The sequence below is a fragment of the Manis pentadactyla genome, chromosome 1, assembly GCF_030020395.1.
Source record: "Manis pentadactyla isolate mManPen7 chromosome 1, mManPen7.hap1, whole genome shotgun sequence".
Taxonomy (NCBI): Eukaryota; Metazoa; Chordata; class Mammalia; order Pholidota; family Manidae; genus Manis; species Manis pentadactyla.
The window spans coordinates 197,307,287-197,333,193 of record NC_080019.1 but is presented as its reverse complement, the minus strand read 5'-3'; the positions used below and the strand labels follow the sequence as shown (position 1 = coordinate 197,333,193).

The following is a 25,907-nucleotide window of genomic DNA, read 5'->3' as shown; positions in this document are numbered from 1 at the left end:
TCCTCCCAAAAGCGTACATATTTTGAAAATACAATGAATACAACTATTCCTAAAACAGTAACCAGAAGATAAGAGTACACGTGCCAGGCTACATCTGTGAGAGCTTAACATCTCACGGAAAAGGGTAGGATACAAAGCCGTGACCCGAGCACTCCCCCCACCCCAGGAGTGGAAGCACAGGGCTGCTAAATAACAGGCCCTGGTGGTCTGCCCCAAGGAGCACAGACACATTGCATAGTGCACTGGATATTGGAGGAGAGGAAAAGCAAGGTTTGAGACTGAGACTATGAACAGGTTCCCACAGCCAGCTACCCTGGGACAAAAGAAAACCAGGTGCTTTAAAAGTCTTAAAGGGACAAGGGTTTAACAGGTGCACAAAATCATCCTGGCATAATCAGCCCAGTAGGCTGGGAACTTTAAGGCACTTCAGGCACCCTAACCCCGTGGGTGGCAACGCAGCTCTGAAGCCTCTCGCGGCGATAAGCAGCCTGCCATTCCTTCCCCCTTGCCGACAATGCAATCAAACCAGCTGACCCACCATTGCTACAGAAAAGCTGGGGAGCAGCCCCGCCTACAGCAACCACACAGCTTAGCAAAGAGGCTTCTCCTTGCACGCACTTGACCAGCACAGATAGGGGAGACTGGCGCAGAGTCCAGGAGGCACAAACGGGCTTTGATCTCATGGCAGAACATGTGCCACTCATCTGCAACCCCTGTCAGTGTCCTATGCCATCGCGAGGGCCGCCCAGCCCATGGCAGCTCAGGGGATTAACCCAGAGGCTGCTCCCTGTGCGTGGTTGTCTGCGCCCTGAGCACAAGCAAGGGCAGCAATTTATATTATTTTGACAGGTGACATTTCGGCACACGCAGGCAACAGAGGAGCCGGGAGGAGGGGAGGAGGGAGCTGGGAGGGCTTGGCCAACCGGAGGAAAAAAGCGGTTTGCCGACCCTGACGGCTGTTGAATACTTTCCTTATCACCCCGACTGGAGCTGGAGCTCCCCTGGGACCGCAGGCTCCGGCGCCGGACGTGCGGTTAGGCCTTGCGGCTCCCGCCTCGCCCACCGCTCCCCCGCCGGCCAGCCTGGGGGCTCCGCCGCCGCCAGCCCACCACCCTCCACCCGCGGGCATCTGCGGAGCCGTCCGCGGCTGCTCCTGCGAGCAGCCTGCCCCTCCCCGCCGCGGGCTTCTCCTCAAGGTACGAGTTCTTTCCCGCCTCCGAGCCTCTGCACGCGCTGCCCCCTCCGCCTGAGCCTCTCTTCCAGGCCGCCCACCTTCCGGCCCGGGCGGGACGGGGCCCTCCCGCAGGCCACCCTTCTCTGCGGCCCCGGACCTGGAGCCTCGCCGCACGAGCTTGCGGGGAACCAGCCGCCCCAGGGAGGCTCCGCTTCCAGCCCCGCCCAGACCGGGTCCCGCCCCCATGCCCCGCCTCACCATGCCCGCCCCTTCGTCCTCGGGCGGTGAGCTCTGGACCACTGCCGTCGCCCGGCGCGCCCTGGGCCCGCCCCTGAGCCGTTCTGATTGGCTGAACGGTATCGGCCCACCGCCCTTCGCGCGTCGGCCGAGGGGCGACACTGCTCTTTAAGCGCGCGCGGGAGGCGGGGCAGCGGTGCTGGCCGGGCGCACGGGGAGTCGGCGGCTGTCATGACGGACGGCACGTGAGTCCGCGCCCGCGACCCCCGAGGGGCGCGAGGGGCCGGCGGGGGGAGACCGGGGCGGGGTGCCGCCACCGGGTCGCTGGCGTGTGGAGACGGCGGGCGGACGGGTGGGCGCCCGGCGGGTGGGTCCCGCCCCGGGAGGGGCCGGGCGCGGCGGGTTCGGGCTCGTGGCCGGCGCCGCTCACCGGGCCGTCCCAGGTGTCTGCGCCGGAGACGGCGTTCCGGCCAGACGGAGCCCGCCACCGACCCCAGTCGCTGGCGCCTCAGCAACGAGAAGGGGCGGCAGACGTGGACGTTCTTCCCGGAGGGCCGCGACCCGGGCCGAGCGCAGAGCGGGCTGGAAGCCCACTACCTGGGGCTGGACACGGTGAGCGCGCGGCGGGCGGCCCCTGGCTCGGGGGGAGGTGTGCCTGGGGGCCGGGGCCGCGCGGCGCCAGAGCTGGCTCTGGTTTTGTTTTTATTCCGAGAAAGGATTTTGATCCAGTGAATGTAACGTGAGGAAATTGGTAGTCCGAGGTTGTGCGATGTCGGGGGGCCCTCTGGCTGTACCCCTTCCCGAGAAGGGCCGCATCCCAGCCTGGGCGTCAGTGCCCCGCCCACGCTGCTGGGCCCCTGGTTGGTTTGTTACGATGTCTTGGAGGCGTTGTGAAGAAACCTGCAAACCTGTGGCGGGAAAGCAAAACCATGAGAAAGGGCAGCCTGCCTTTGTTCCGCGGAGATACTAGTGCCACCGTCAGCCCCAGGCTTTTGGTTGAAACGGCTGAAGCTTGTAAAGCAGCCCAGGGGCCTTTTTCTGACCGGAGCCCTACGTGAGAGGGGCCCTGCCGGCCTGGCCCCTGACCTGCAGCTCCCATCTCTCTCCGTTGCAGGGGCGTCACTTTAAGGACTTGCCCAAAGCCCACACGGCCCGTGAGGGGGCTCTGAATGGGATGGCGTTTTACGCGGGGCTGCAGGCGGAGGATGGACACTGGGCGGGTGATTATGGCGGCCCACTCTTTCTCCTGCCAGGTAGGAGGGTGCAGCCTCCACTTGTGGGGGAGGCTATCCTGGGGCAACCTTGGAGGCCTGGCCCGACTGGCTCAGGCCCTTGGTGTGAATGAGCAAGCAGGCGGAAACCCAGGGGCTCACTTGGAGGAGATCCTGGAACGTTCCCCTGTGCCCGGGTCGTCCCCGTGTTGGTGCAGAGGGATGGGAATGAAGCTTCTGCTAGCCCAGGGCTCCGCCAAGGGAAGCAGGGGGCGCTTTAGGGGGCAGGGAGGGCTGGCTCTCCAGTGGCAGTGCAGAGCGGGGTGGGGGACCCTCCACGTGGAGAGCCCAGCCTGCGCAGGTGGGTGTGGTGGTGGGTGGGGATCTGTAGGTCTGGGCAGGCTGGGGAGGCCTAGCAGCTTGCTGTGTGAACTCACCTTGACTGGGGGTCTGAGGGAACTCGGTGGTGAGTAGCTGCGGGGTCAGGCCACAGAGTTGTAGGAGGACTGGAGCTGGGCCTTCTGGGTACCACACTGGTTTGGCTCGACAAGACTTGCATCCGGGGAACGTTTCTCTAGAAAAATACTGAGCCTTGTAATGTGGGCACTTACTTTCAGTGAATCCACACGGAGGGACTAGTGGGAGGCTCCTCCTCATGGGAGGAGCACTGGGAACCCATCAAGCCCTGTCTCAACTTTGACCCCAAGCCTGCTGCCTTCTGGACATACAGCATTGCATTTTCCTGTGCAGGGACCCATGGGCTTGCCCCTGAGGGCAACTCAAGGGGCTCTTTCTTTCCTTGGCCTCATCTGGAGCCTGTTGAGACTATCCCCAGGGGTCTTCATGGCCTGCTCTGACCATGGGGACAGGACTTCACCGTGCCTCGGCTGCCTCATGTGACGTGGGGTTGAGAATCAGGTTCGGCCACGTGTGCGTGTGTATTTATCACTGTGGTGAGCGCTCACTTGGGTCCCGCTCCCTGGGCTCTAGTCCTAGTTCCATCAAATGGGCTGTGACTCAGTTTCCTCACCTGTAAAATGGGGAAGTCTCTGGCTCTGCTTCCCTGTCTTAACGGCATCATAACAGTTATGAAGGGCCTGTTTTGGGAGGACTTTTGATGTGACCCTCTGCAGTGTCTCAGCATGGAGCCGCCCTTCCTCCAGGACATGTCGTGTGCCAGTGTGTCTCCCAGGGCTTCTGGTGCCTCTGAGTCATAGTCAGGCACCAGTACCGGGGCACATTGTGGCTGGGGCCTGCCCTGACCCCTCCTTCCCGACGCTGGGCTCCCTGGGCATGTGGCTGCTGGAGCCAGTATGGGGAGGAGTCTTGGGGGTGCAGCCTGTGAGCACCATGCTCAGGAGGGCCTGGCTGGATATTTATTGTCTGTCTCCCCTGTTTGCAAATGACATGTGATAGTAAAACAATTCATGAAACCAAAATATAAGCAAATAAGTGTTGCTTCATCTAAGGGTGACTCATTTGGTGTTTCTTCCCAGCAGGTGTGACAGTACTGTGGGACCCTGGCACAGCTGGGTGGGCCGTGCATGCCCCATGGAGGGGGTGTCACATGAGCGGTGCTGCTGCTCTGGGGCCCCGTTCCCAAAGTACCTGATAGGGCTGGAAGGGGTAGTTTCTAGACTTGTTTCCATGGGAAGGAGACCCTTGGGGACAGCTCCCTGTTGGGTAGGGTCCTCGGGAGGCAAGAGGCCTTGGCGTAATGACAGTGAGTGCCTGCTACACAGGTCTGCTCATCACGTGTCATGTGGCGCACATCCCTCTGCCAGTTGGATACAGAGAAGAGATTGCACAGTACCTGTGGTCGGTGCAGCTCCCTGATGGCGGCTGGGGCCTGTGAGTCTCCCCAGTCTTGTGTCACTGCATGGATGTGTGTATGTGTGCACAACATGTATCTTAAATAGTGGATGCACCTGTGTGCCTGGGGTGTGCGGGTAGAGAGCCTGGCAGGAGGGAAGTGGGCTGGAGGGTGAGTGCAGGCTGGCCCCCGGGTTCCCCAGGGGTCTCAGGATTGAAGGTTGTGTACCTTCTGGGCTTGGGTTTCATAGTTTGTGTTTAAATGGCTGTCATGACTGAGTGAGAGCCTGTTGAGACTCTCCCCTCAAACACACAGAAAACCGTCTGGCTGTCATCAACAAGGTAAAAAGCTCTCAGCTCTGCCATGGCTGCAGGTGGAGCTGGGGCCAGGCAGCCCAGCCTGAGTCTCAGCCTGACTTTCTGTGGTGTAACTCACTCTGGGAGCAGGGCCTCCCCTTTGGGGGTCATCTGCCTGCCCAGTCTGGCCGTGGGCTCTGACGTGTCTCATCTTACAACCAGGGCCAGGCTGTGGCCCCTCCTGGGTGGGCTAAATCCACTGCCTTCAGTGCAGAATCTCCAGAGAACAGCTCAGCCTCCGCTTACCTCCACCATGGAGTCCTCAGTCTCTGGAGCATGATGCCAGCTCTCTGGACTTTGGGTCCCAGCACATCCTGGCAGACACCAAGTCCTTGCCAGGGTCTTGGCCTGCCCGGACATGTTGCCTCACAGTTTGTTCCATGTGCTGTGGTGACAGATGGGCCTCACCTGGGCCTCTGCCCTGGGCTTGGTCTTGCTGACTCATGGGCCATAAGCAGGGAGGCAGGGGTGTCCTGCACGGGCAGTTTTGGTACTGCTCGGTTGTCATGGGAGGTGTGTGAACTCTTGCTGGAGAATGGCTTTTCTGGGTGTTTCTTGTGTCGTGCTGTGTGAGAGAAAAGGTATTTCACTGTTCTCAGAAGTAAGGAAAGATGTCCTTTCCTCATTCCTGTTCCTGTTCCCACAGGCACACTGAGGACAAGTCTACGGTGTTTGGAACTGCGCTCAACTATGTGTCTCTGAGAATTCTGGGTGTTGGGCCTGATCATCCTGACCTGGTTCAAGCCCGGAACTTTCTTCACAAGAAAGGTAAGCCCTGCGCAGTACAGGCTGGGTAAAGGACCAACTGGCTCTTGCACATGAGAACCAGAAGGATGCACCTGCACAGGGAGCTCACCAGAGCAGGAAGAGGCTGAAGCCACCTGGCCTTACCAGTCACTTTTTGAAAGGCAGCTTAGGGTAAGCATATAATCCTGCTTGTTTCACAGACAACTGGCTGGCATGTTGTTTGTGGGCAGGTACCTGGAGCAGCCTTTCTGGGGGCACTGGCCCCACACCGGTATAGGGCCCTGCTCACACCCACCCACAGGGGCCCAGTGGGGCTGCCCTCACCCATGGGCTCGCTCCCACCCAGTTGATCACAGCCTGGGGGAGGCGCTGCGCCCCCGGTCCAGGGCTTCTGTTGCTGCTGCACAGAGTCTGCCTGCCTGCTGTGGACGCCCCTCCACCCTCCAGCCCTCCCTGCCCATGGCATCCACGCACAGGGGCCTCCCGCCCTCCTGGAAGCTCCTTTCCACCTCAGGGCTCTGTGTGTGGCTTCCACCTGGGACATCCTCCCTCTTCCACTGCCCGCCCAGGGAGCACCTGACTGGCTCCTTGGGGCTGGTTTGTCAGAGCCCTTCCTGGCTCACCAGGCCACAGCGAGTCCCCAGTCACATGCACTGCCTTGTGTTGGACTTGTCATCGGCCTCCTCGGCACCAAGGCTGCTTTCTGGCTCTTTGCCTGGTGAAGGAGTATGTTTGGGTCTTGCTTCCCTAGTACCTTTGTGGGCCTTGACTCTGCACACCTGGGTTTGGGCAGCACAGTATTTCTTTGCTGGGACAGGTGCTGGGGGGTGGCTCCAGCTCTGAGCCATGTGTTGCCAAGAGTCACATTGGAGTCTGGAGTCCACAGGTCAAGGGCAACTCGGTGTGGCCCCAAGACGGTGAAAGCCAAGCGTGCGCTCACACCCCCTTAGCGCCTTCTCCAGGCACACATGCATGCGGGGTGCCTTGTGCACTGGGGTCCCTCCCTGTCCCAGGTGGCGCCTGCATGGGCTCCTTGCGGGTAGGGGCTATAGATGCTACGCCCCGGGCTGGACACATGGGGTCTGGGGAAGCTGCCAGCTGTGGTGTCGGCAGTCTCGAGCGCTCTGGGGCCTCCTCACAGGTGGGTGGAGGCCTGCTGAGGCCTGCCTTCAGTTCCTGCCTGAAGAGGCATGTGTGGTTCCTGCGGCCGGTCTTCAGTTAGGAGCAGGTGATGTGGGCTGTTTCTGTCCTCAGGTGGCGCTGTGGTCATCCCCTCTTGGGGCAAGTTCTGGTTGGCTGTCCTGAACGTTTACAGCTGGGAAGGCCTCAACACTCTGTTCCCAGAGCTGTGGTATGCTTACCTGACTGCAGTCGATTTGGTGGTTTCCCAGTGCGGTGGCAGGCCTCGGTCCCTTCCCCCTGTGACACAGTGGAGGGTGGTCCTTACTGTGGGGTGGGGTGCTATTGGGCTCCTAGTGGAGGCCCCGCTCTGAACCATCCAGACAGGCAGAGGGGTTCAGCTGGGCAGGAGGGAGGGGGGGAGGGAGGGAGGCAGGCGCCGTGGGGCAGGGGATGGGGCCTGCAGGTGCTGGGGGGAGAGCTTGGGCTGTGACTGCATCTTGCTGTTTCGGGTGGTTGGAGCATCTGTAGTAGACAAGAAGGCAGCAGGCGCGCTCCCCTTGCCGGCCTCCATGCTGGGGGCTATGCTGCTTTATCTCCCCTGGCTGTCTTTGCTGGTCAGATGCTGGACTTCGCCCATGAGCACTGCATCTCTGCAAGAGAAGAATTTTCAAAACCATAGTAGTTTAAATACTCAACAGAACAACACTAAGTCCTTCTTACCTAGTATCACCAGTGTCTCTTAACATTTTGTGAGTATCTAGAGAGAACTAGCCATCCTCTCAAAGCTGTTGATGTGCGTATAAGCTGGAGTTACCTGCAGGAGTTGAGACCCCTGGAACCATGGTGGAGCTTGGGCAGAGCCCCTCTCAGCCCCCTGGGGCACTGCCAGCAGGGCCAGGGTCCCACAGGGAGCCGTCTGGGAGGGGTGGCCCTTGTGTTAGATGGCTGGTGGAGGAGAGGCACGAGGTGAGGGGCCAATCAGATGACAGCAGAGTCCTTATGAAAGCTGAGACCCCTCCCCTGCAGCCACACAGGGTTGCAGCAATGAGGTGGTAGCTGGTGAGTTGGGGCGGGGCATTGTTACCCAAGACTGCCCACCTGGGAAGAGGTGGGCAGTGTTCTGGAGCCATACCAGAGTCCACACTGGCGGGCTTGTCAGCTGGATGTGAGCCCACATGGTGTGTAAAGGGCAGGCTGGGGAGGGGGTGTGTGTGTCCAAGGCCTGGGCCTTCTGTAGTCTGTTCCCCCATAAGGTGAGGCCCAGCAGTCGCTGCTGAATGGCAAAGTAAGTGGGTGCTGCTGATCAGTGCAGCAGTGGTTTGGAAGGGGTGGTGAGAGGGTGAGGGTCAGGTCTGCAGGTTGGAGGAGACAGACCCTGAGCCACTCCAGCTGCAGAAAGGCTGGAAGTACTGCCCAGTGCACCCATTAATGTGAGCGGAGGGCCCTCGAGCAAGAGGGAAATAGCCCAAGGCCAGGGGCACCTGCCAGACTCCCAGGGAGCAGGGAAGGGGCCCTCCCCCACGGCTAAAAGAGGCTTGAAGGGGAGACAGTGCCCAGGCACCACCCGCAGTCCTCGGAGCCGGCCTGGCAGTGCCCAAGTTGGGCCAGTATCAGGGCAAGCACATGGGCAGAGGTGGCTGTCACACTCAGCCTTGGGAGGGTTCCGTAGGCTGAAAGCCTTCTGACAGCTCTTACCTGAGTGCTTTTTAGTTTCCAGAGAAGTTGCACAGGTGCCAAGACCAGTCCCTTGGGCCTTGGCAGTTTGCCTTGACCACCTTCTGGCGTCATTGCTACACATTTGCTGTGGGCGCTGAAGGTTTCTGAGCCACATGGCCTGGCTGGCTGCCAGGCAGGAGTGTCAGCTCCTGCAGCCTGTGCCCCTGGGCACCCCCGAGAACATGGCGCCTGCACTCAGAAGGGTCTGGGACTGTTGGTGGCGATGGCAGGGCTGGGGGCCTCCAGCTGAGTCTCTGTCCCCCAGGCTGTTTCCCAGGTGGGTGCCGGCACATCCCTCCACACTCTGGTGCCATTGCCGGCAGGTGTACCTGCCTATGAGTTACTGTTATGCCACCCGGCTGAGTGCCGAGGAGGACCCGCTGATCCGGAGCCTCCGCCAGGTGAGAGCCCCAGGCGAGGTCCTGGGCAGGGTCACCCTCCAGGCGCCTTGCATGTGCCTGTTTGCCTGTGGCCCCGTAGAGCTGAGCTTCCTGCGTGAGGGCAGGGCTTCCACCTCCTTGTCCCCTACATGGCGGCTAGGAGGGGCTATATGGTGGGACAGGATCCCTGCCCTGAGATGGGGCTCGGGGTGCAGGCGCCCATTAGGGTGTACCCTCAGGAGGCAGGGCAGCCCGAGCTGAGCACCCCGCCCTGCAGGAGCTCTACGTGGAGGACTATGCCAGCATCGACTGGCCGGCGCACAGGAGCAGCGTGGCCCCTGACGAAGTGTACACGCCTCACAGCTGGCTGCTCCGCCTGGTGTATGGTGGGTGCCCTGGAGGGCCCTCACTGCCTGTCACTGGGGTCCCATGGTGACTGGCAGGTTGCCTGTGCACCTCCTGTCCACAGGCCTGCCCAGTCTCCATCCTTGGAGCAAGGGTGGGTCTGGACTCCTAGGCAGGAGGGTGTGGGGCGAGGGCAGGGTGTGGGTGCTTAGGGTGTGCGCCTTCCATTGTGGGCTCTGCACCGGGCAGTGTTGCAGTCCCTCCCTCACATATTCTGGAAAGCACTGGGTCCCTGCCGTGGTTAATTCTCCCTTCCAGAGCACTCCCCACCGCTCCCAACATGGATGGGCTGGGAGCGCCGGGTGAGCCTGTGCCAATACTTTCCCCTGTAGCCATCCTCAACTTGTACGAGCGCCACCATAGTGCCGGCCTGCGGCAGCGGGCCACACAAAAGCTGTACGAGCACATCTTAGCGGACGACCGCTTCTCCAAGTGCATCAGCATCGGCCCGGTCAGTGTGGCCTCGGGTGGGCAGGGACTCAGCGGAAGGCTCGGGGAGCCTGGGAGTGGTGGCTCTGCCAGGGGCCAGCAGACCCCCATGAGGATGTGGCTCTGATCCCTGGGGTCCCCATCCCTGTTCTGTGCCCCACACTTGGCCCTCCCTCCCACCCCCACCACCTGGTGTGTCTGGACTGCTGTTCTGTGAAGCCACCTCCCAAGGCTATCTTTCTGGCCAGCTGGAGGGTGCCTGTCCTCCCTTAACCCTCTGGCCTTCCCTACCCCAAATAACACCATCTGTCCTCCACTTAATGGGCTTCGGAGGGCCAGGGGCACTGGGGATTCGTTCCTGCTTCCTGCCAAGCCCAGGGGCTCAGAATTCTCACCCCTCTGAGACTTGGGCTCCTGACCTGGCTTTACCTCTTGGGGCCTGACAGAGGCCAGAGGTGGACAAGCGTGCGAAGCCTTGTGCCCCAGCAGCAGATGCATGTTGGCCAGCATGGGGGCACAGCTCAACGTGGGGCGGCAGGTGCAGGGAGCAGAGTGGTGCTGGCCCCCAGGTAGACATGACTGTGGCCTCCATGCCCTGCTGCCAGGTGCTTTCTGGGCCTTGTACTCCCTTGGGTTGTGAACCCTGACCTCCCCAAGAGCAGCAGGTGGCTTTCCTTCCAGCAGGGAATGTGGTACTCTGTGGCGTTGACTTGTTCCCAGCCTGGCCTGGAGTGAAATGCATCTGACTTGTTAGGAATGTGTTGATTCGGGAGACCCCAGATGGAAGATCTGGGCCTCTAGGACACCGCTCTGAGCAGTGGGTCTTGTGTGTATTGCTATGCGCCTCTCAGCCTGTCCTCTGTCCCCTATGTATCTGAGGCAGCTTGAGACACAGCACACCCCTCATCCCCTGGAGACCCCGCCTGGCCCGCCCCCCTCTGGTGGTCGTGCCTGCTCTCCAGCTGGCCTGGCTTCTGTTGCTTCTTGCAGGCGCCCTGGCTCCTGCCTGCTGCAGTGCCCATGCCCCTGCCCCCCTGTCCTGTGTCTCCTGGAGCACAGCTGTGCTTGGTCCCTTGTTCCCAGGCTGGCCTGGAGTGAGACTGTGCCGGGGCCTCCGTGGGGGTCAGGCTGCGGTCCTCACACCCAGGTGCCGCTGAGCAGAGCCCTGACAGGACTGTCTCTTGCAGATCTCGAAAACCATCAACATGCTTGTGCGCTGGTATGTGGATGGGCCCGCCTCCGCCGCCTTCCAGGAACATGTCTCCAGGATTCCTGACTACCTCTGGTGAGCACAGCATGCTTGCTCCTAGTGTGGGTGTGCATGGGCGCCTCCCCTGTGCAGCAGCTCGTTATCCTGTCTCAGCATCCTGGGGAGGGTTCTGCAGTGTCTGGAGTTAAGCCTTGGGACCAGGAGTTTTGGGGTTCATGGAAATGGGTGAGGGTTGTCTTTGAGCTGAAAGGTTTCCCAGGTAGCAGAAGCTTTGGGTGGTTTCTGGAGGTAGACCTCAGAGGCCTGTGGGTGCATGGGGGCAGGGGTGGTGAATGTCAGCCTTGCTGGCCAGGGGAGCAGCCTTGGGCCTTTGGGGGAGCACAGGCCAGGTGGGAGCTGTGGTTCGGGAAGGCGCCACTCCACATGGCTCAGGAGCCTTCCTCGTGAGTCCCCGGCTGAGTGTGGGACTAGCTCTGCAGGTGAGTCCCAGACATGCACTCTGGAGCTGCCTGCCCTCCAGCTCTTGCTCCTTACTCCCTGACCTGGGCTTCTGTCACCCTCACAGGCTAGGCCCGGACGGCATGAAGATGCAGGTCAGTGCCTCCTGCCACTTGGGTGGTTCACAGTCCCTCCTCACAAGTGCCAACCCCCAGCTCCTGCACGTGTCCTCAGCCACACAGGCCCTGGGCCCTTTGGGATGGCTGCACACGGGCCTGCCACTGCCAGTGGAAGCTACCCAGGGCTCCCCAGGTTTGCACTGAGCCCCCTGCCAGCTCTTGATGCACATACCAGTGATCTTTTTTAAGAGGATTTTCCAAACACCTGGGGTGGATGGGGGTGACGAGCCTTCGTGGGCTCCCTGCCGCACTGCTTCCACACGTAACTTAGGGGCCCCCTGCTCTGTTGCTCGATTGTCTACCTTCTGGATCTGACTGTTGTGGGTTGAAACGGAGACTTGATGCTGGTTGGGTCTGTTTGGCCAGGCGGCTGTTCTGGTGGTACTTGTTCTGCCCACATCGCTCTGTGTGCTCAGTGCCCCTCAGCGCTGCCAGTGGCCTGGGATCCAATGTTACCCACTGACACGCATCATCTGCGTGTACATCTCTGGCCACCTCCATCCCATGGGGTCTGGGACTGCCTTGCTGGTGGGACCAGGGTGCTGGCAGGGGAGGCCCTGAAGGTGGTCTTCTCTGCCTGCTGAGGCCTCACCAGGCCTCACTGCCTCCTGGCATATTCAGAAGTGGGGGATGTTTCTGCTCATCAATGACTAGGGCAAGAGGCTGTCATTGGCTGGGGTAGGCAGTGGAAGCTGCAGGTGGGGGTCGTCCAAATCCTAGATGTGCCCCGAGAGTCCTGTCCTGGCTGGTGGCCCCTCTCAGGCCCTTGTGGGCTTCGAGGAGTGCACAGAGCCCAGAGCCTTGACTCAGGAGTCAGCTGGGCTCCTACCTCCTTGTAGACTCCTGCTTGGTGCTCCGGGGCCTGTGACACCCTGGGAGGGGTGGGTGGGGCCAGCTCACTGCCTTAACGCTGGTCCTCCGTGTAGGGCACCAACGGCTCACAGATCTGGGACACCGCGTTTGCTGTCCAGGCTCTGCTGGAGGTATGTGCTGGCTCCTTGTTGACCTCCATGGGATGTGCACCTAACACAGGCGTGGTTCCTGCTGGCCTGACTTTGCTCCCCTGAGTTCTGAGGCCTCTGGCATGGCCCCGCCAGATGTGGAACTGCACCGTCAGACTAGGTGATGCGCTGTGGCTCCAACTCTTCTTGGAGCTCAAATTGGTGGTTCTGGATACTTCTGTATCCTTGTCTGTGCTGGTGGGGTGAGGTTGGCGGAGATTTTCAGGTTCCTGGGAGGTCTACGGGGGCCCGCAGGGGTGGGGTGGACTGTGTCCTCTGCCCACCCCATCTCTCCAGCATGTCCTCTGACTTGTTAGGAACCCAAGGCCTGAGACTTGGTGGGTTTGCCCTGATTCCCAGGGTCGTGCCGAGCCAGCCTGCCCGTTCAGTCTCTCGCTGGAGTGGTTCAGCCCCTGCTGTCTCTTCCAGGCGGGGGCGCACCACAGGCCCGAGTTCTCGTCCTGCCTGCAGGCGGCGCACAGGTTCCTGCAGCTCTCACAGGTGAGGCCTGGGGTCCCTCCAGATCTCACAGGGGAGGGGCCCTTCTGCAGGCAGGGGCACACCCTCCTCCCTCTGCTCCATCACCCACCCCAGCCCCAGGTGTACCTCCATGTGTTCCCCAAGTAGGGGTGGGGCTGCCCCCCTGGAGTCCCTGTGGTACAGTGGCCCTCCCACACGTCCCCCGCCAGCCCCTCCCTGCTCCAGCGTCTGCATGCAGTGGTGATGGGCCCCCTTCTCTGCTTCCCACATGTGCTCCTCGGCTCTGCCCAGATCCCAGCCAACTTCCCTGATTACCAGAAGTACTATCGCCAGATGAGCAAGGTACTGTGGCCACCCCACCCCCCTCCTGGGAGAGGCTGCCCTGTTAGCCAGGCCTTGTCTGGGGGCCCTTCCTGCAGCGTCCTGAGGCTTCCCACTCTGACATGACAGACAAACGGAGTGGGGTCCTCTGGTGCCCCTGGAGACCCCTGGCCAAGAAATTGTGCCCCATGAGGAGGCAGAGCCATGGGCCTCCCACACCACCAAACCCTGTTTTGCACACGGGCCTTAGAGAGGCTTTCAGACAGCAACACACAGGTGTTTGCTGTTGGAATCAGAGTGCCCGCTGAGGGGCCACGGAGGAGGGTGCCTGCGGCATCGCTCGTGCCCACCTGCAGTGGGACCTGAAGGCGGCACCAGGCCTGTCTGCCTGTGGGTGTGGGGCTGTGGCCACCTCTGCCCTCAGCATGCCCCATGCTCTGCAGGGCGGCTTCTCCTTCAGCACGCTGGACTGTGGCTGGGTAGTGGCCGACTGCACCGCTGAGGCCTTGAAGTCTGTACTTCTGCTGCAAGAGAAGTGCTCCTCCATCACCAAGCACATCCCAAGGGAGCGGCTGTTTGATGCTGTTGACGTGGTATGGCCAAGGTGTAGGGATGAGGGGGCTAGGTGTCCCCCCACCCCTCGTTGAGCCTGGGGGTCTCCCCAGTGCTGCCCATGCCCAAGAGGCATGTTCTCTCCTGGCATCCGTGTTGGAAACCGTGACCCCGGCAGGTGGCCGTGGCTGGGTGTGTGCACTGTCTGAGTGGTATGCGCCCCATGTCCTAGGCCGGCCACAGGTGTGGGTAGAGGCTGCTGTGGCCCCCAGGTTTCTGTCCGTTCTGGAGGTCCTAAGACCTGACAGTTCCCGTGGGCTTCCTTTGGGAGGGCTGGCACTGGGTACCTCACGAAGATGAGAACTTCTGTTTGTTTTGGTGCAAAACCCTCAGCACGTGTGCTTTCCATGCACATTTAATCAGGTGGTCTGGCAGTGCACGTGTGGTTCATGTGGATGGAGGGGCTCTCATGTTGGGAATGGTTATTTGTGGGGTACCTGGTGGGTAAAAACTGTAGTCCCCTGTTCTGGGCATCTAGAGTCTTGGTCTAATATGAGAACCGGTCCCTGGATCCATCCCTGCCCACCCCTGTCTAGAAAGCTCCTCGCAGCTGTGGGCTCCTGAGCCCCCTCGCTCATGGCAAGCTCTCAGGACACCCTCTCTCCGGTGTAGTTGCTGAACATGAGAAATCCCGATGGAGGGTTTGCCACCTACGAAACCATGCGTGGGGGCCACTTGTTGGAGCTGCTGAACCCCTCGGAGGTGTTCGGTGAGTTGTCCGTGTCTGCAGGACACACCCCGGGCCTGCGTACTTCCCCTGGCCGGGCCGTGCTTGCAGGCGGTGGCGGGCCCTGTGAGGAGCATAGGAGCGCTCTGCTCTGACCTCCTCGGGGCCCGAAGAGCTGGGTGTGCATGGAAAGGCTGGGTGCCCACTCCCAGAGGCTGAAGACTTACGATTCCTGGCCCTCCGGTCTGTGGCTAGCTGGCTCCCTCTCCTGGTGGCTGCTGTGAATGGACCCCCCGTGGCACCTCACAGGGAGGGGGTGTCCTCTGTGTCGTGGTCCTATATGCAGCGTGGGCCCTACCCTGGTCTGCCTGTGCATGCCCTGTGCCCTTCCTCGTGGGTCCCCCTTCATCTCACTCCTCTGGCATTAGTTGTGGTCCCATGGAGGGCTTCCAGAGGGGGCGCCCCTCTCCTCCCCCTCCTGCCAGCCTAGCTGTCTGACGGCACAGATGGAGCCGGCACCCACCCTCTGCCTGGTGGCTGTGTCACCCGGGCCAGTCCCCAGTGACACTGTCCTCATTGCCCTGGAGATGGTGAGGGCTGGTGCGTCCTGGGCCCCATGAGGGTGCCCGCACGCTCCTTTATGACTTGGCCTGAACTGCCACCCGGGGCAGCTGGGGAGATGCTCTCAGGCCTCAGCCCCTCTGCCCTCCCCAGGGAGCATCATGATTGACTACACATATGTGGAGTGCACCTCGGCCGTGATGCAGGCGCTGAAGCTCTTCCACCACCGTTTCCCGGACCATCGGGTTGCAGAGATCAGGTATGGCAGCCGTGGCACAGGGGCACGCAGTCACTCAGCCGTGGGCCATGGCTCAGGGCCATGAACCCAGGCGCTGCCAGCCTTGACTCTGAGAGTTCTTTGCCTTAGGCGCTGGGTGTTGCAGGGAGGGGCTCTGAATTGAAGCCTGTTTAAAAAGAGGCTTTCAGATGTCCTGACTCTGGTCATGTGCCCTGGAGTGTATCAGATACACGCTCTGGGGGCTCAGAGAGGCTCACTGTAACACACGAGTGGTTTTCACATCTTAATGTGGAAAAGACAGACCTCCTACTCCACGTGCATCCAGGTACATGGTTTTAAATAAACCTTTTCTGTTGACGTCTGGCCCTCGCACAGAGAAGGGTGTACATCCCATATATGGCACTCATTCACATAAAGCAGGCACTCCTGGGTGACCACGCCTGGCAGACGTGGCCAGAAGGGCCCTCCTGGTCTTGGCTGCTTGGATCCTGCATCAGTGGAATAGGGCTGGTGGGTGTGGGGCTGAGTCAGGCGCTCGCAGAGCAGTGGCTTTGCTGTCACCTGTTAGCACATGCGCCACCCCCTCATGCTTATCCTGGAGTCCTGGGGCCCTCAGTGGGTCCTTGTGAATCCGAGCTCTAGTTTTCATGTCAGGACGCTAGGGGCCTACTCCTTGGGGCTTGTCCTTAGGAGTGGACCTACCATGTTACAGCTCAAGCTCAGCAGGCACGGAGCCCTCCCTGCGGCAGGGCCCCAGGGTTGCGTGTCTCTTGGGTCCTGGAGTGGGCACAGCACTGTCAGGATATGCTTTCCCTTTTTATGTGTTGGTGGATTCAGTCTGGAAAGCATTTTGTCCGGGATTCTTATGACTGGTTGTAAGGGAGGTTAGCCTGTGATTTTCCCTCTTATGACATCCTGTCTGGGTCCCCCGTGGGGTGATGTCGGACTCACGAGTTGGAAAGTGTTTTCTTTTTATGTTCTCTGGAAGAGTTTGTGAGATCGTGTTCGGAGAATCCATCTGGGCCTAGAGTGTTTCTTGAGAAGGTTTTAATTTTTGATTAGGACTTCAGTTTCATTACGTCAGGGGACCATGCAGGTGTTCTTCTCTCTCCTCCGTGTCAGTGTGACGGTGACCGGCACAGTGCTGTCTGTCGCATGTGGGCGGCCCAGGCCCATGTCTACAGCATGGACATCCGTTCTTCCTCCGCATGTCTCTGGCCTGGGTCTGCTCCCCACTAGTAGCTTGTCAGTCTTACCAGCCTTTTCAATGAAACCATCTTGCATTTCTGAGTCTGTCTCATGTACATCTATTTACTTCTTGTGTTTGTTTTTGATTTCATCAATTTTTTCTCTTTGTCTTTTTCTAACTTGAATGGATAATAATATGAATGATTTTTAGGCCTTTTTCAATATGCACTTTAGTCTGTAATCAGTTTGGGCATATCATTCAATTAGAATTATTTTCTGTTTCTCCTGTGGGTTCTTCTCTGGCCCATGAGTTATTTAGGAATATGTTATTTTATTTCTGGAGAAATCAGAGGAGTTGGTTTTCTGTCCATCTTTGCTGGTGTCTTTCTGTTCTGGCAGGTGGTTGGGGCCCGGGGGTCTCTGGTCACGCAGGCCTCGAAGGTCCTGGCTGCTGCAAGCTGCACTGTGTGACCTGTGGTCTCTCCTCTGGGCACCACTTGTCTGCAGTGACGCCCTTACTCAACTGACCTTTCTTCTTAATAAGTCATCTTTTTGAGAATTATCATCAAAGTAAAGCACACTCTTTGAAAATGCAGAAAAGTGCAAAGAAGAGAGGCAACTGTCCCTCTCCACCCCACGAGGGACCCACATTGCCTTTGTGTGCCTTGCTGCTAAGTGTTGTGTCTTCTACTGGCAACTTAGTGCTGACGAGGTTTCTGAAGCAGGGGGTGACCTCTGACCTGTCACCTGTTGTTCTGCAGAGCTGCCAGGCTGCCCTGTAGCGTCTGGGCTATTCTACATCCCCATGGTTATTACCCAGCTTTCTCCATCTGACTTTAACCAGTACCCTTGTTAAATCTTTGTTCGGGACCATTATTCTTCCCTGGAGCCATGTGGGCTTGGCAGCCTGTGGGGGCCCCTGACTCCCCCTTGTCACTGCCTCTCTGTTGGGCCCCTGCCCAAGGGGAAGATGGAAGGGGGAAGAGGACAGAGGACTGCAGGATAGAGGAGGACGGGGCAGGAGGGACAGCTCTGGGAAGGTGACTGGGGGAGCACAGGGTGGCTGAGGTCATGCTGGGGAGGTGAGTAGTGGTGTTTTCCTGGGGACTTCATTTGCAGTTCTTTCGACACTGATCTAGAGCATTCTTTCCAAGTATGCATCGGTCTTTTCCTTTTTTCTTTCACATGTGAATTGGCATTCATACCTTTTCTAATTATGTTACCGGGATGTTTTTCTTCTTGACTTACATGTTTAAACACAATAATTAGTTCCTGTCAGCTTACAGAGATCTTTCCCCATTGCTTTGTTCTTTTTATCTCAGTTAGAGAATTTGAATGTCAGCCTTTAATTTTTAAACAAACATGCTGATTTGTTAAAGTTTTTAATTTATCTGGTTGAGTTTGGAGATACAGTTTGGGGCAGCTGATTGCTCTAACACTGTGACTATGGAATATTCCATTTATCACACTGACCTCAAAGAGTCTCCATTCCAGACTTGCTGGGACGTCGAGCAGTAGTGAAACACTCCTGTTTGCCTTTCCTGAGATCCTCAGGTCAACATTCACTGCATTTGTTTCGTTCTATGCCCTCCCATATATGTTTTTTCTGGAACCATGTAAGTAAGTTGCAGATGAGAAGGATTCAATCCCTAAGTACTTTAGTAATTCTTACAAGAACGTCCTCTCGTGAATCCTTGAGAAACGATGCTAACACTGTATAATATTAATTGATACAATACTATTATTTAATCTTATTTACCTAAATTGTCCTGTTATCTTTTCCAGCAAAATTTTTCGTCAAGATCTAAGCTGAGCCCATTGCACATAGCTGTCATATGCCAGTCTCTTTTGACCTGGAATGATTCTTGAGTGTTTGATGGCTGACATTTTTTTTTTTTTTTAATTGAAGGGTAGTTGACACACAGTATTACATTACATTAGTTTCAGGTGTACAACACAGTGATTCAACATTTATATACATGATAATTCTAGGTACCAGCTATCACCATACCAAGTTGTTACAATATTTTGACTATATTCCTTATGCTATACATTACATCCCGGTTACTTATTTATTTTATAATTGGAAGTGTGTTTATTTTGTGTGTGAGGGCATCTCTCATATTTATTGATCAAATAGTTGTTAACAACAATAAAATTCTGTATAGGGGGGTCAATACTCAATGCACAATCATTAATCCACCCCAAGTGATGGCTGACATTTTTGAAGCATACAAATTATTCTATACAATACCCTCAATGTGTGTTTTTCTGGTGTTTCCTCATGCTTAGGTTCAAGATGTGAAATTAGCATTTTTTGGGGAAAATCACAAGTGGTTGGCCTTCTCAGGGCATCAGATCAGGAAGCACACGCCAACTTTGACCCCTGGGTTCAGGTGATGACTGCCTGTTTTCTCCACTGTAAAGCTGCTGTTTTTACCTTGTGGGAAGAAAGTTTTAGGTCATGTCACTGAAGTCAACTTGACCGTTGTGTTGAAGAAAAGTTTATCCCGTGCTCACTGAGGGTCATGGCTCCCCCGACAGCAACCCATGGGCATTCAGAGCCCTTTTGTTTGGGGACATCTTTCATTCTGTTCTCACGCAGAGCAGGGGCAGGGGAGCGGCCACGTCAGCCAGGACATCCGGCCGGGCCATGAAGGGGCAGACAGTGAGGCCTGATGGCATGGCTGAGAGGAATAAGGACCAGGGCTGCTAACGCTGCTGCCCCGGAGGGTCCTGCTAGGGTCACGTGACCCAGACTGCCTTACCCTTTAAGCATTCCGAGCTGGATTTCTGTCAGGAGGAGGGGAAGGGGCTGTGAGTCTAGTGACAGGTGCGGGGCCACCGTGGGGACCAGCAGACTCCTCCCCAGTAGCTGAGCGTCTGGTGGCGATTCACGCCTGAGTCAGTCATCCGTGGCAGCTGCATGGCTGTCACTGCTCCCAGGTGTGTCTGTTGTGTTTGCAGTGCCCTTAAAGCCTTTCCTTTGCCCCTGCTTATGAGTGTGGACTCAAGGAGTCATGTTATTCTTTTTTTTCTTTTTTTTACTGTGTTAGCATACATATAAAATTTACCATCTTAACCATCGTTAAGTGTCCGGTTCAGGGGTATTAAGTACACTCCCACTGTTAGGTAGCTGTCACCACCATCCATCCCCTTAACTCTTTGTCTTGTAAAATTGGTGCTCAACGCTTGTTAAATGGCAGCTCCCCCTCAGTGCTCCAGCCCATGGTGCCTACCGTTCCATTTTTTGTCTTTATGATTTTGACAATTCTAAGTGCCTCATGTCAGTGGATTCCACGGTATCAGTCCCTTTGTGACCCACTTACTTCATTCACAGTCATGTCCTCAAGGTCCACCCATGTTGTGTGCACATATCGGATTTTCCTTCCTCTTTAAGGCTGAACAATATTCCACTGTACATATAGACCTGTTCTGATCGTCCATTCATCTGTAGACACTTGGATTGCTTCCACTTTTTACCATTGTGAATAATGCTTCTGTGAACAGCATTTAAATCCCCTGGCAGTCACTTCAGCAGAGCAGGAGCCCTTCAGTGAGAGGAGGCGCTGCAACCGAGGCCTCTGCCTCATCTGCCCTGCTGTGAGCAGAATCAGCACTCAGAACACAGGTCCTCAGTGTGGAGGGCAGGGTCCTTTTTGCCCATCGTGGCTCCAGGAGCAGGTGCACAGCTGCCTGCCAGGGGGTGGGGGTGGGTAGGTGTCACTGTGCTAAGAGCCAGAGGGACCGCGGTTCACCCTGCAGGCCATCCCGTGAAGCTGCGAGCCTTCAACAGACTCGAATTCCAGAGTAGTTGCACCAGACAAGATTCTGCCGGTTCAGCTGTTGTCCAGGTGGGGAGAAGGAAGCCTGGAGCTTCCTGCTCCACCACCTTCCCAGAATCCTCTGCAATCGGTTCTGATGGAAGACATGTGCTAACTTAAAAAAATTAATGCTCTTCATCTTACGAGCAGTTTTAAGTCCACAGAAAAATTGAACAGAAGGTTCCTTTTACTTACTCCCTCTACCCCATTTTCTCTGTTACTTACATCTTGCATTAATTTGGCACTTTTTCTCCTACAATTGATGGCCAATATTGATAACATTCTTATAATCCAAAGTCCATAGTTGACATTCAGTTTCACTCTGTTGCACATTCCATGGGCTTTGACATGTGTGTGTAATGACCCACATCCTTCATTAGGCTGTCATACAGAACGGTGTCACTGCTCTGAAAACCCTCTGTGCCTTGCCTGTCCGCCTCCACTTCTCCCAACCTCTGGGAGCCAACGCAGTTCTGCCTTTTCCAGAATGTCTATAATTGGAGCAGCATTTCAGATTGGCTTCTTCCACTTAGTAATATTCACCTAAGATCCTCCATGGCTTGATAGTCCATTTCTTTTTTCAGTGCTGAAAAACAGTCCATTATAAGGATGTACTGCAGTTTATTCATTTACCTACTACTGAAGGACCTCATGGTTGCTTCCAAGTTTTACCAGTTATGAATAGACCTGCTATAATTCTTAATTATGTTTTTGTGTGGATGTGCTTTTAACTCATTTGGGTGAATACTAAAAAGTAAGATGGTCAGTTCATGTGATAAGAATATATAAATTTTGTAAAAAGCAACCAAACCATCTTCCAGAGTGGCTGCACCATTTTGCACCCTCGCCAGCTCCTGTTGCTCTACGTCCTTGTCAGCCTTTGGTGGTGTCAGTGTTTTGGATGTTAGCTGTTCTAATAGGTATGTAGTCGTATCTCATTGTTTAATTACAATCCTCTAATGGTATGTAATGCTGAACATTTTTCATATACCTGTTTGTCATCTGTGTATCTTTTTTGGTGATGTGTGTTCAGATCTTTTGCACATTTTTAAATTGGGTTGTTGTCTTACTGTTAAGTTCTAGGAGGTCTTGTATATTTTGAATAGTAATCCTTTGTCAGATATGTATTTTGCAAAGATTTTCTCCCAGTCTGTGGCTTGTCTTTTCATTCTGTTAGCAGTGTCTTTTGCAGTGCTAAAGGTTTTCATTTTAATGAAGTCTAGCGTCATAGTGTTTCTTTCATGGATTGTGTCTCTGGTATTGCACCTAAAAAGTCAACAACACACCCCAGATCACCTGGATTTTCTCGTATGTACTAGCAGTCTTAGAGTTCTGTGTTTTACATGGTGGTCTGTAATTCATTTTGAGTTAATTTTTGTGAATAGTGTAGGTCTGTGTCTACATTTGTTTTTCTTGCATGTGGCTGTCCAGCTGTCCCAGCTGTTGAGCCTGTCCCTTCTCCATGGCACTGCGTCTGCTCCTTTGTCAACAATCGCTTGATGGGTCAGTGTCTGGGCTCCTAGTTTGTCAGCCTGTGTTCTCTCAGCGTCACCACACTGTCCTGATTGCTGTGGATGTTACAGGAAGTCTGGGAGTCGGGCAGTGTGAGCCTCTGGTCTGCCCTCCTTCAGTACTCTGCTGGCCGTCCTGGGCCTTGTGCCTTTTGTATACACCCTGGAAACCATATCTACAAAATAACTTGCTGAGATTCTAATGGGGATTGCAGTGAATCAATAGATCAAATTGGGAAGAACTTTTATTTCTTTCATAATTTTGTGGTTTCTTGTAAATCTTTCACATATTTTGTTTGATTTGTATCTAAGTTTTTACTTTTTTCTGATGCTAACTTAATTGGTATTGTGATTTAATTTCAGAAACTACTTGTTCATTGCTGGTAGGAAAACAGTTGTCTTGAATATTAATCCTGTGTCCTGCAACTGTGCTATGATCGCATTAATAGTTCCAGGAGATTTTTTGATTGATTCTTTGGGATTTTCTACATAGATAATCATGTCATCTGTGAACAAAGAAAGTTTTATTTCTTTCTCCCCAGTCTGTATACCTTTTATTTTCTTTTTGTCCTACTACGTTAGCTAGGACTTCCAGTATAATACTGAATAGGAGTGGTTAGAGGGAACATCATTGTTCCTGACTTTAGCTGGAAAGGATCCAATTTCCCACCATTAAGTGTGATTTTAGCTGTGGGTTTTTTGTAGCTAAGCTTTATCAGTTGAGGAACTTCCCTTCTATTCCTTGTTTGTTGAAACTTTTTATCATGAGTAGGTGCTGGATTTTGTCAAATACTTCTGCAACTTTTGATGTGATCATGTGATTTTTCTGTTGATTTAATAGAATGTACTATTGATTGTTGAATGTTGAACCAGCCTTGCATACCTCAGATAAATCTCACTTGTTTGTAGCATATAGTTCTTTTATCCATTGTTTGATTCAATTTGGTAATGTCTTGTTGAGCATTTCTGTATCTGTGCATCTGAGAGATACTGGTCTGTAAATCTCCTTTCTGGTAATTATATGCTTTCAGTATTCAGGTGATGCTGTCCTCATAGATGGGGGTTGGCAGTGTGTTCCTCTGTTTCTAGTCTCTGCAAGAGACTGTGTAGAGATTTGGTATAATTTCTTCCTGAAAGGTTTGGTGGAATTCACCAATGAATCCAACTCTTTGTATTCTAATTAATTGTAGATTCTTTTGGGTTTTCTTTGTAGACAGTCCTACCACTTGCAAATAACATTTTTTTCCTGTCAGTCTGTAGGCCTGTTTCTCTTGTCTTCCTGCCCAGGTGAAGGCCTCCAGTGTTTTGCTCAGCGGAAGTGTTTTGTGGCATCTTTGTTGTATTTCCTTATTTTCCGGTGAGATTACTTCTCATATTCTCCATGAAGAATGACCTTTGCTCTGGGTTTTGGTAATTACCCTTTTCAGGTTAACCAGGTCTAATCTTTTCCCAATTTGCTAAGTTGTTTTTCTAACTTAGTATTGGGATATTTCTACTGTATTCAGTTGCCCTGTATTCAGTCTAAGATTTTGTGTCCATAAATGAATAGCCTGAAAATTTCGCTTTACCTTGTCACTCTTGTCTGGCTTGTTGGAAAGCTTATGCTGGGTCCCTACAGTGGACTAGGGAGTGTTTTTTCCTCTTTCTAGTCCCTAGAAGAGTTTGTGTACTATCAGAAGGATTGTCTTGGCAATTAGTAGAATTCACTTATAAAACTTCTAGTCCCTGGAGTTCTTTTTCTGGGTAAAGTTTACATATTTGACTTATATCTTCAGAAGTTATAGGACTATTCAGCCTCTTTATTTAACTATCCAGGTTTTCTCCTTCTTTATGAGGCAGTTTTAATAAATTAGTTTTCCTAGGAATTTGTACATTTTGTTTTCAAGTTCACTATATAAAGTTTTCTTGTTTTTCTCTTAACTTTTTGATTTTCACTGTACCTGTGGTCACATCATGCTTTCTCTTGCTGACATCGTAGCTTCATCCTCTGTATTAGTCACCTGTTGCTGAATAACACCATTACTACAGAATCTGGTGGCTCAAAGCAACATGCATTTATCAGCTCACATTTCATGTGGGTCAGGAGTCCCAGCACAGCTTAGCCAGACCCTCTGCTCTAGGACTTCACTGGGCTGCAGTCAAGGTGCTGCAGGACCGGGGTCTCTCCTGAGCACCACTGTGGAAAGGCCTGCTCCAGGCCTGTGGGCTGCTGGCGGGTCTCCCCTCCTCGTGGGATCTCAGCCTCGGCGCCCATTTCCTCGCTGACTGGCTGGAGGCCACCTTAGCTTCTTGCCATGCAGGCCCCTCTACATGGTGGCTACACAAAGGCCAGCAAGGGAGAGAAGCGGAGAGAGGGGTCCTGTGTGCCCGGCAGCTGTCTGCTGGTAGATGCTGCCCTTCCACACCCAAGGGGATGGAGACGTGGCTGAGGAGTGCCAGGTGGCGGCCGCAGCCACACAGACTCATGTCCAATCTTCTTGTCCTGGAAGCTACCGCTTTCTCTCTTGTTTTCTACTTCCCCTTTACATCTTCATGACTTACTGAAGTCTGTGTCCTACCAGTGTTGGTGATGGCACTGTCCTGTGTGCAGCTGCTCTGGTGCGTGCCTGCCAGCCTGCACCCGCCTCCCTCCTTCCTGGCAGCCAATGTGCCCGCTGCTGCACCCTGCAGCAGCCGCAGAGCTGGTCCCTCTCCCAGGTCTTCCTAAGGGGGACCACACACATTCTCTGGAGACGCAGGACAGGTGGAGACATGATTGGTAAATTGCTGTTTTGCCAGGACGCTGATTTGGTTGTCCTGTGTTCCAGGGAGACCCTCGAGGAGGGCCTGGACTTCTGTCGGCAGAAGCAGAGGGCTGATGGCTCCTGGGAAGGGTGAGTGACCTCGGCGGTGTGGACACGTGCAACCGACTGTGCTCTCGCTCGGCTCATAGGATGCTCAGTGTCCTGTGCAACCCAGAAGTCTGGGAAATAGCCGCCGGCAGCAGAGCTCTGGGCCGAGGGGCGGCGCTCATGGCCTGGTGCCTTGTGCCTTGTTTGCTGAACCTGGTGATTCACCTCCTACCTCTGGGCTTGAACTGACTCTGGGCTGTCTTGGTGTTCCAAGAGTGAGCCGCCCTGAGGGACAGGTGGGCAGGACTGGCCTTAAAGCCTGAGGCCTGGACTCGGTGTGGCTTTGCTAAAGAGGCCACGTCATGTGTTTCTTGAAAATAACCAGAGTGTCACCCCTCACTCCATGCGGGGTGTGTTCCCATGAGCCAGGTGGCTGCCTGCAGTTTACACGCCTGTTCCATACAAGGCCTGAGGGGCTGGGTCCCCTTGTCTTCCTCCAGATCTTGGGGGGTTTGCTTCACCTACGGCACCTGGTTTGGGCTGGAAGCTCTCGCCTGCATGGGGCACACTTACCGAGAAGGGTGAGTGTGGCATTTGCCCTCTGGCGGGGGGGTCCTGGCAGTGGGGCGCTCTGCTGGGCTGTCTCCTCCCTTGCAGATCAGCTCTGCCTTGCTGGGTGGTGTTGATGGCTCAGGGCAGTGCAGCACCTGTGGCTACAAAGCATCGCCATTATCCCAAAGGCCTGGGAGTGGGTGCCTCCGTCCCCCCACCTCCTGTGGTGGCAGGAGCAGGCTGCCCCCACGTGCCCACCCCATGACCCTGAGGAGGCCCGGCTGGGGTGAGCAGTCTGGGCCTGGGCCTGCCCCCACGATGTGCCTCGCTGGTCTCCGCAGGGCCGCCTGTGTGGAGGTCTCCCGGGCCTGTGGCTTCTTGCTGTCCCGGCAGATGGTGGATGGAGGCTGGGGGGAGGACTTTGAGTCCTGCAAGCAGCGGCGCTATGTGCAGAGCACCCAGTCCGAGATCCACAGCACCTGCTGGGCCCTCATGGGGCTGATGGCTGTCAGGTGGGGGCGATAGGCCTTCCTTCCCACAGGGCTTGGAGCAGTGTCTGGGCGGCTGTGCTCTGAGGGCAGGGCTGGGGTGCCAGGCCTGGGGGGCTGACTGGCAGGTTCTGGGGTGCGGCGGGAGGTCCGTCCAGAGAAGCAGGCTCCCACCAGGGGCTCCCACACAGAAGAGGGCGGCCCGTGTGGACAGGG

General features: G+C 55.6%; 1 protein-coding gene across 7 annotated transcripts in view; it reads left to right on the top strand.

Annotated features, from left to right (window-relative positions):
- Positions 1 to 1,520: 1,520 nt before the first annotated feature.
- The window catches only part of LSS (lanosterol synthase), a 32,880-nt gene continuing 8,493 nt past the window's right edge, over positions 1,521 to 25,907 (top strand). For 5 of the 7 annotated variants that reach the window (XR_008998812.1, XR_008998813.1, XM_057505530.1 and 2 more), the window contains exons 1-20: positions 1,521 to 1,656; positions 1,855 to 2,023; positions 2,526 to 2,664; positions 4,365 to 4,473; positions 5,438 to 5,559; positions 6,793 to 6,889; positions 8,642 to 8,777; positions 9,034 to 9,142; positions 9,494 to 9,612; positions 10,778 to 10,875; positions 11,366 to 11,393; positions 12,344 to 12,400; positions 12,848 to 12,919; positions 13,190 to 13,240; positions 13,663 to 13,812; positions 14,444 to 14,540; positions 15,213 to 15,318; positions 24,628 to 24,693; positions 25,152 to 25,232; positions 25,545 to 25,715. Coding sequence is in view for 5 of the 7 variants with exons in the window: in XM_057505530.1 (XP_057361513.1) it covers positions 1,643 to 1,656; positions 1,855 to 2,023; positions 2,526 to 2,664; positions 4,365 to 4,473; positions 5,438 to 5,559; positions 6,793 to 6,889; positions 8,642 to 8,777; positions 9,034 to 9,142; positions 9,494 to 9,612; positions 10,778 to 10,875; positions 11,366 to 11,393; positions 12,344 to 12,400; positions 12,848 to 12,919; positions 13,190 to 13,240; positions 13,663 to 13,812; positions 14,444 to 14,540; positions 15,213 to 15,318; positions 24,628 to 24,693; positions 25,152 to 25,232; positions 25,545 to 25,715 (1,991 nt within the window). In the remaining 2 variants the exon portion in view is untranslated. The remainder of the gene's footprint in view (positions 1,657 to 1,854; positions 2,024 to 2,525; positions 2,665 to 4,364; positions 4,474 to 5,437; positions 5,560 to 6,792; positions 6,890 to 8,641; positions 8,778 to 9,033; positions 9,143 to 9,493; positions 9,613 to 10,777; positions 10,876 to 11,365; positions 11,394 to 12,343; positions 12,401 to 12,847; positions 12,920 to 13,189; positions 13,241 to 13,662; positions 13,813 to 14,443; positions 14,541 to 15,212; positions 15,319 to 24,627; positions 24,694 to 25,151; positions 25,233 to 25,544; positions 25,716 to 25,907) is intronic. The other 2 variants (XM_057505546.1, XM_057505558.1) reach the window with 1 other exon arrangement.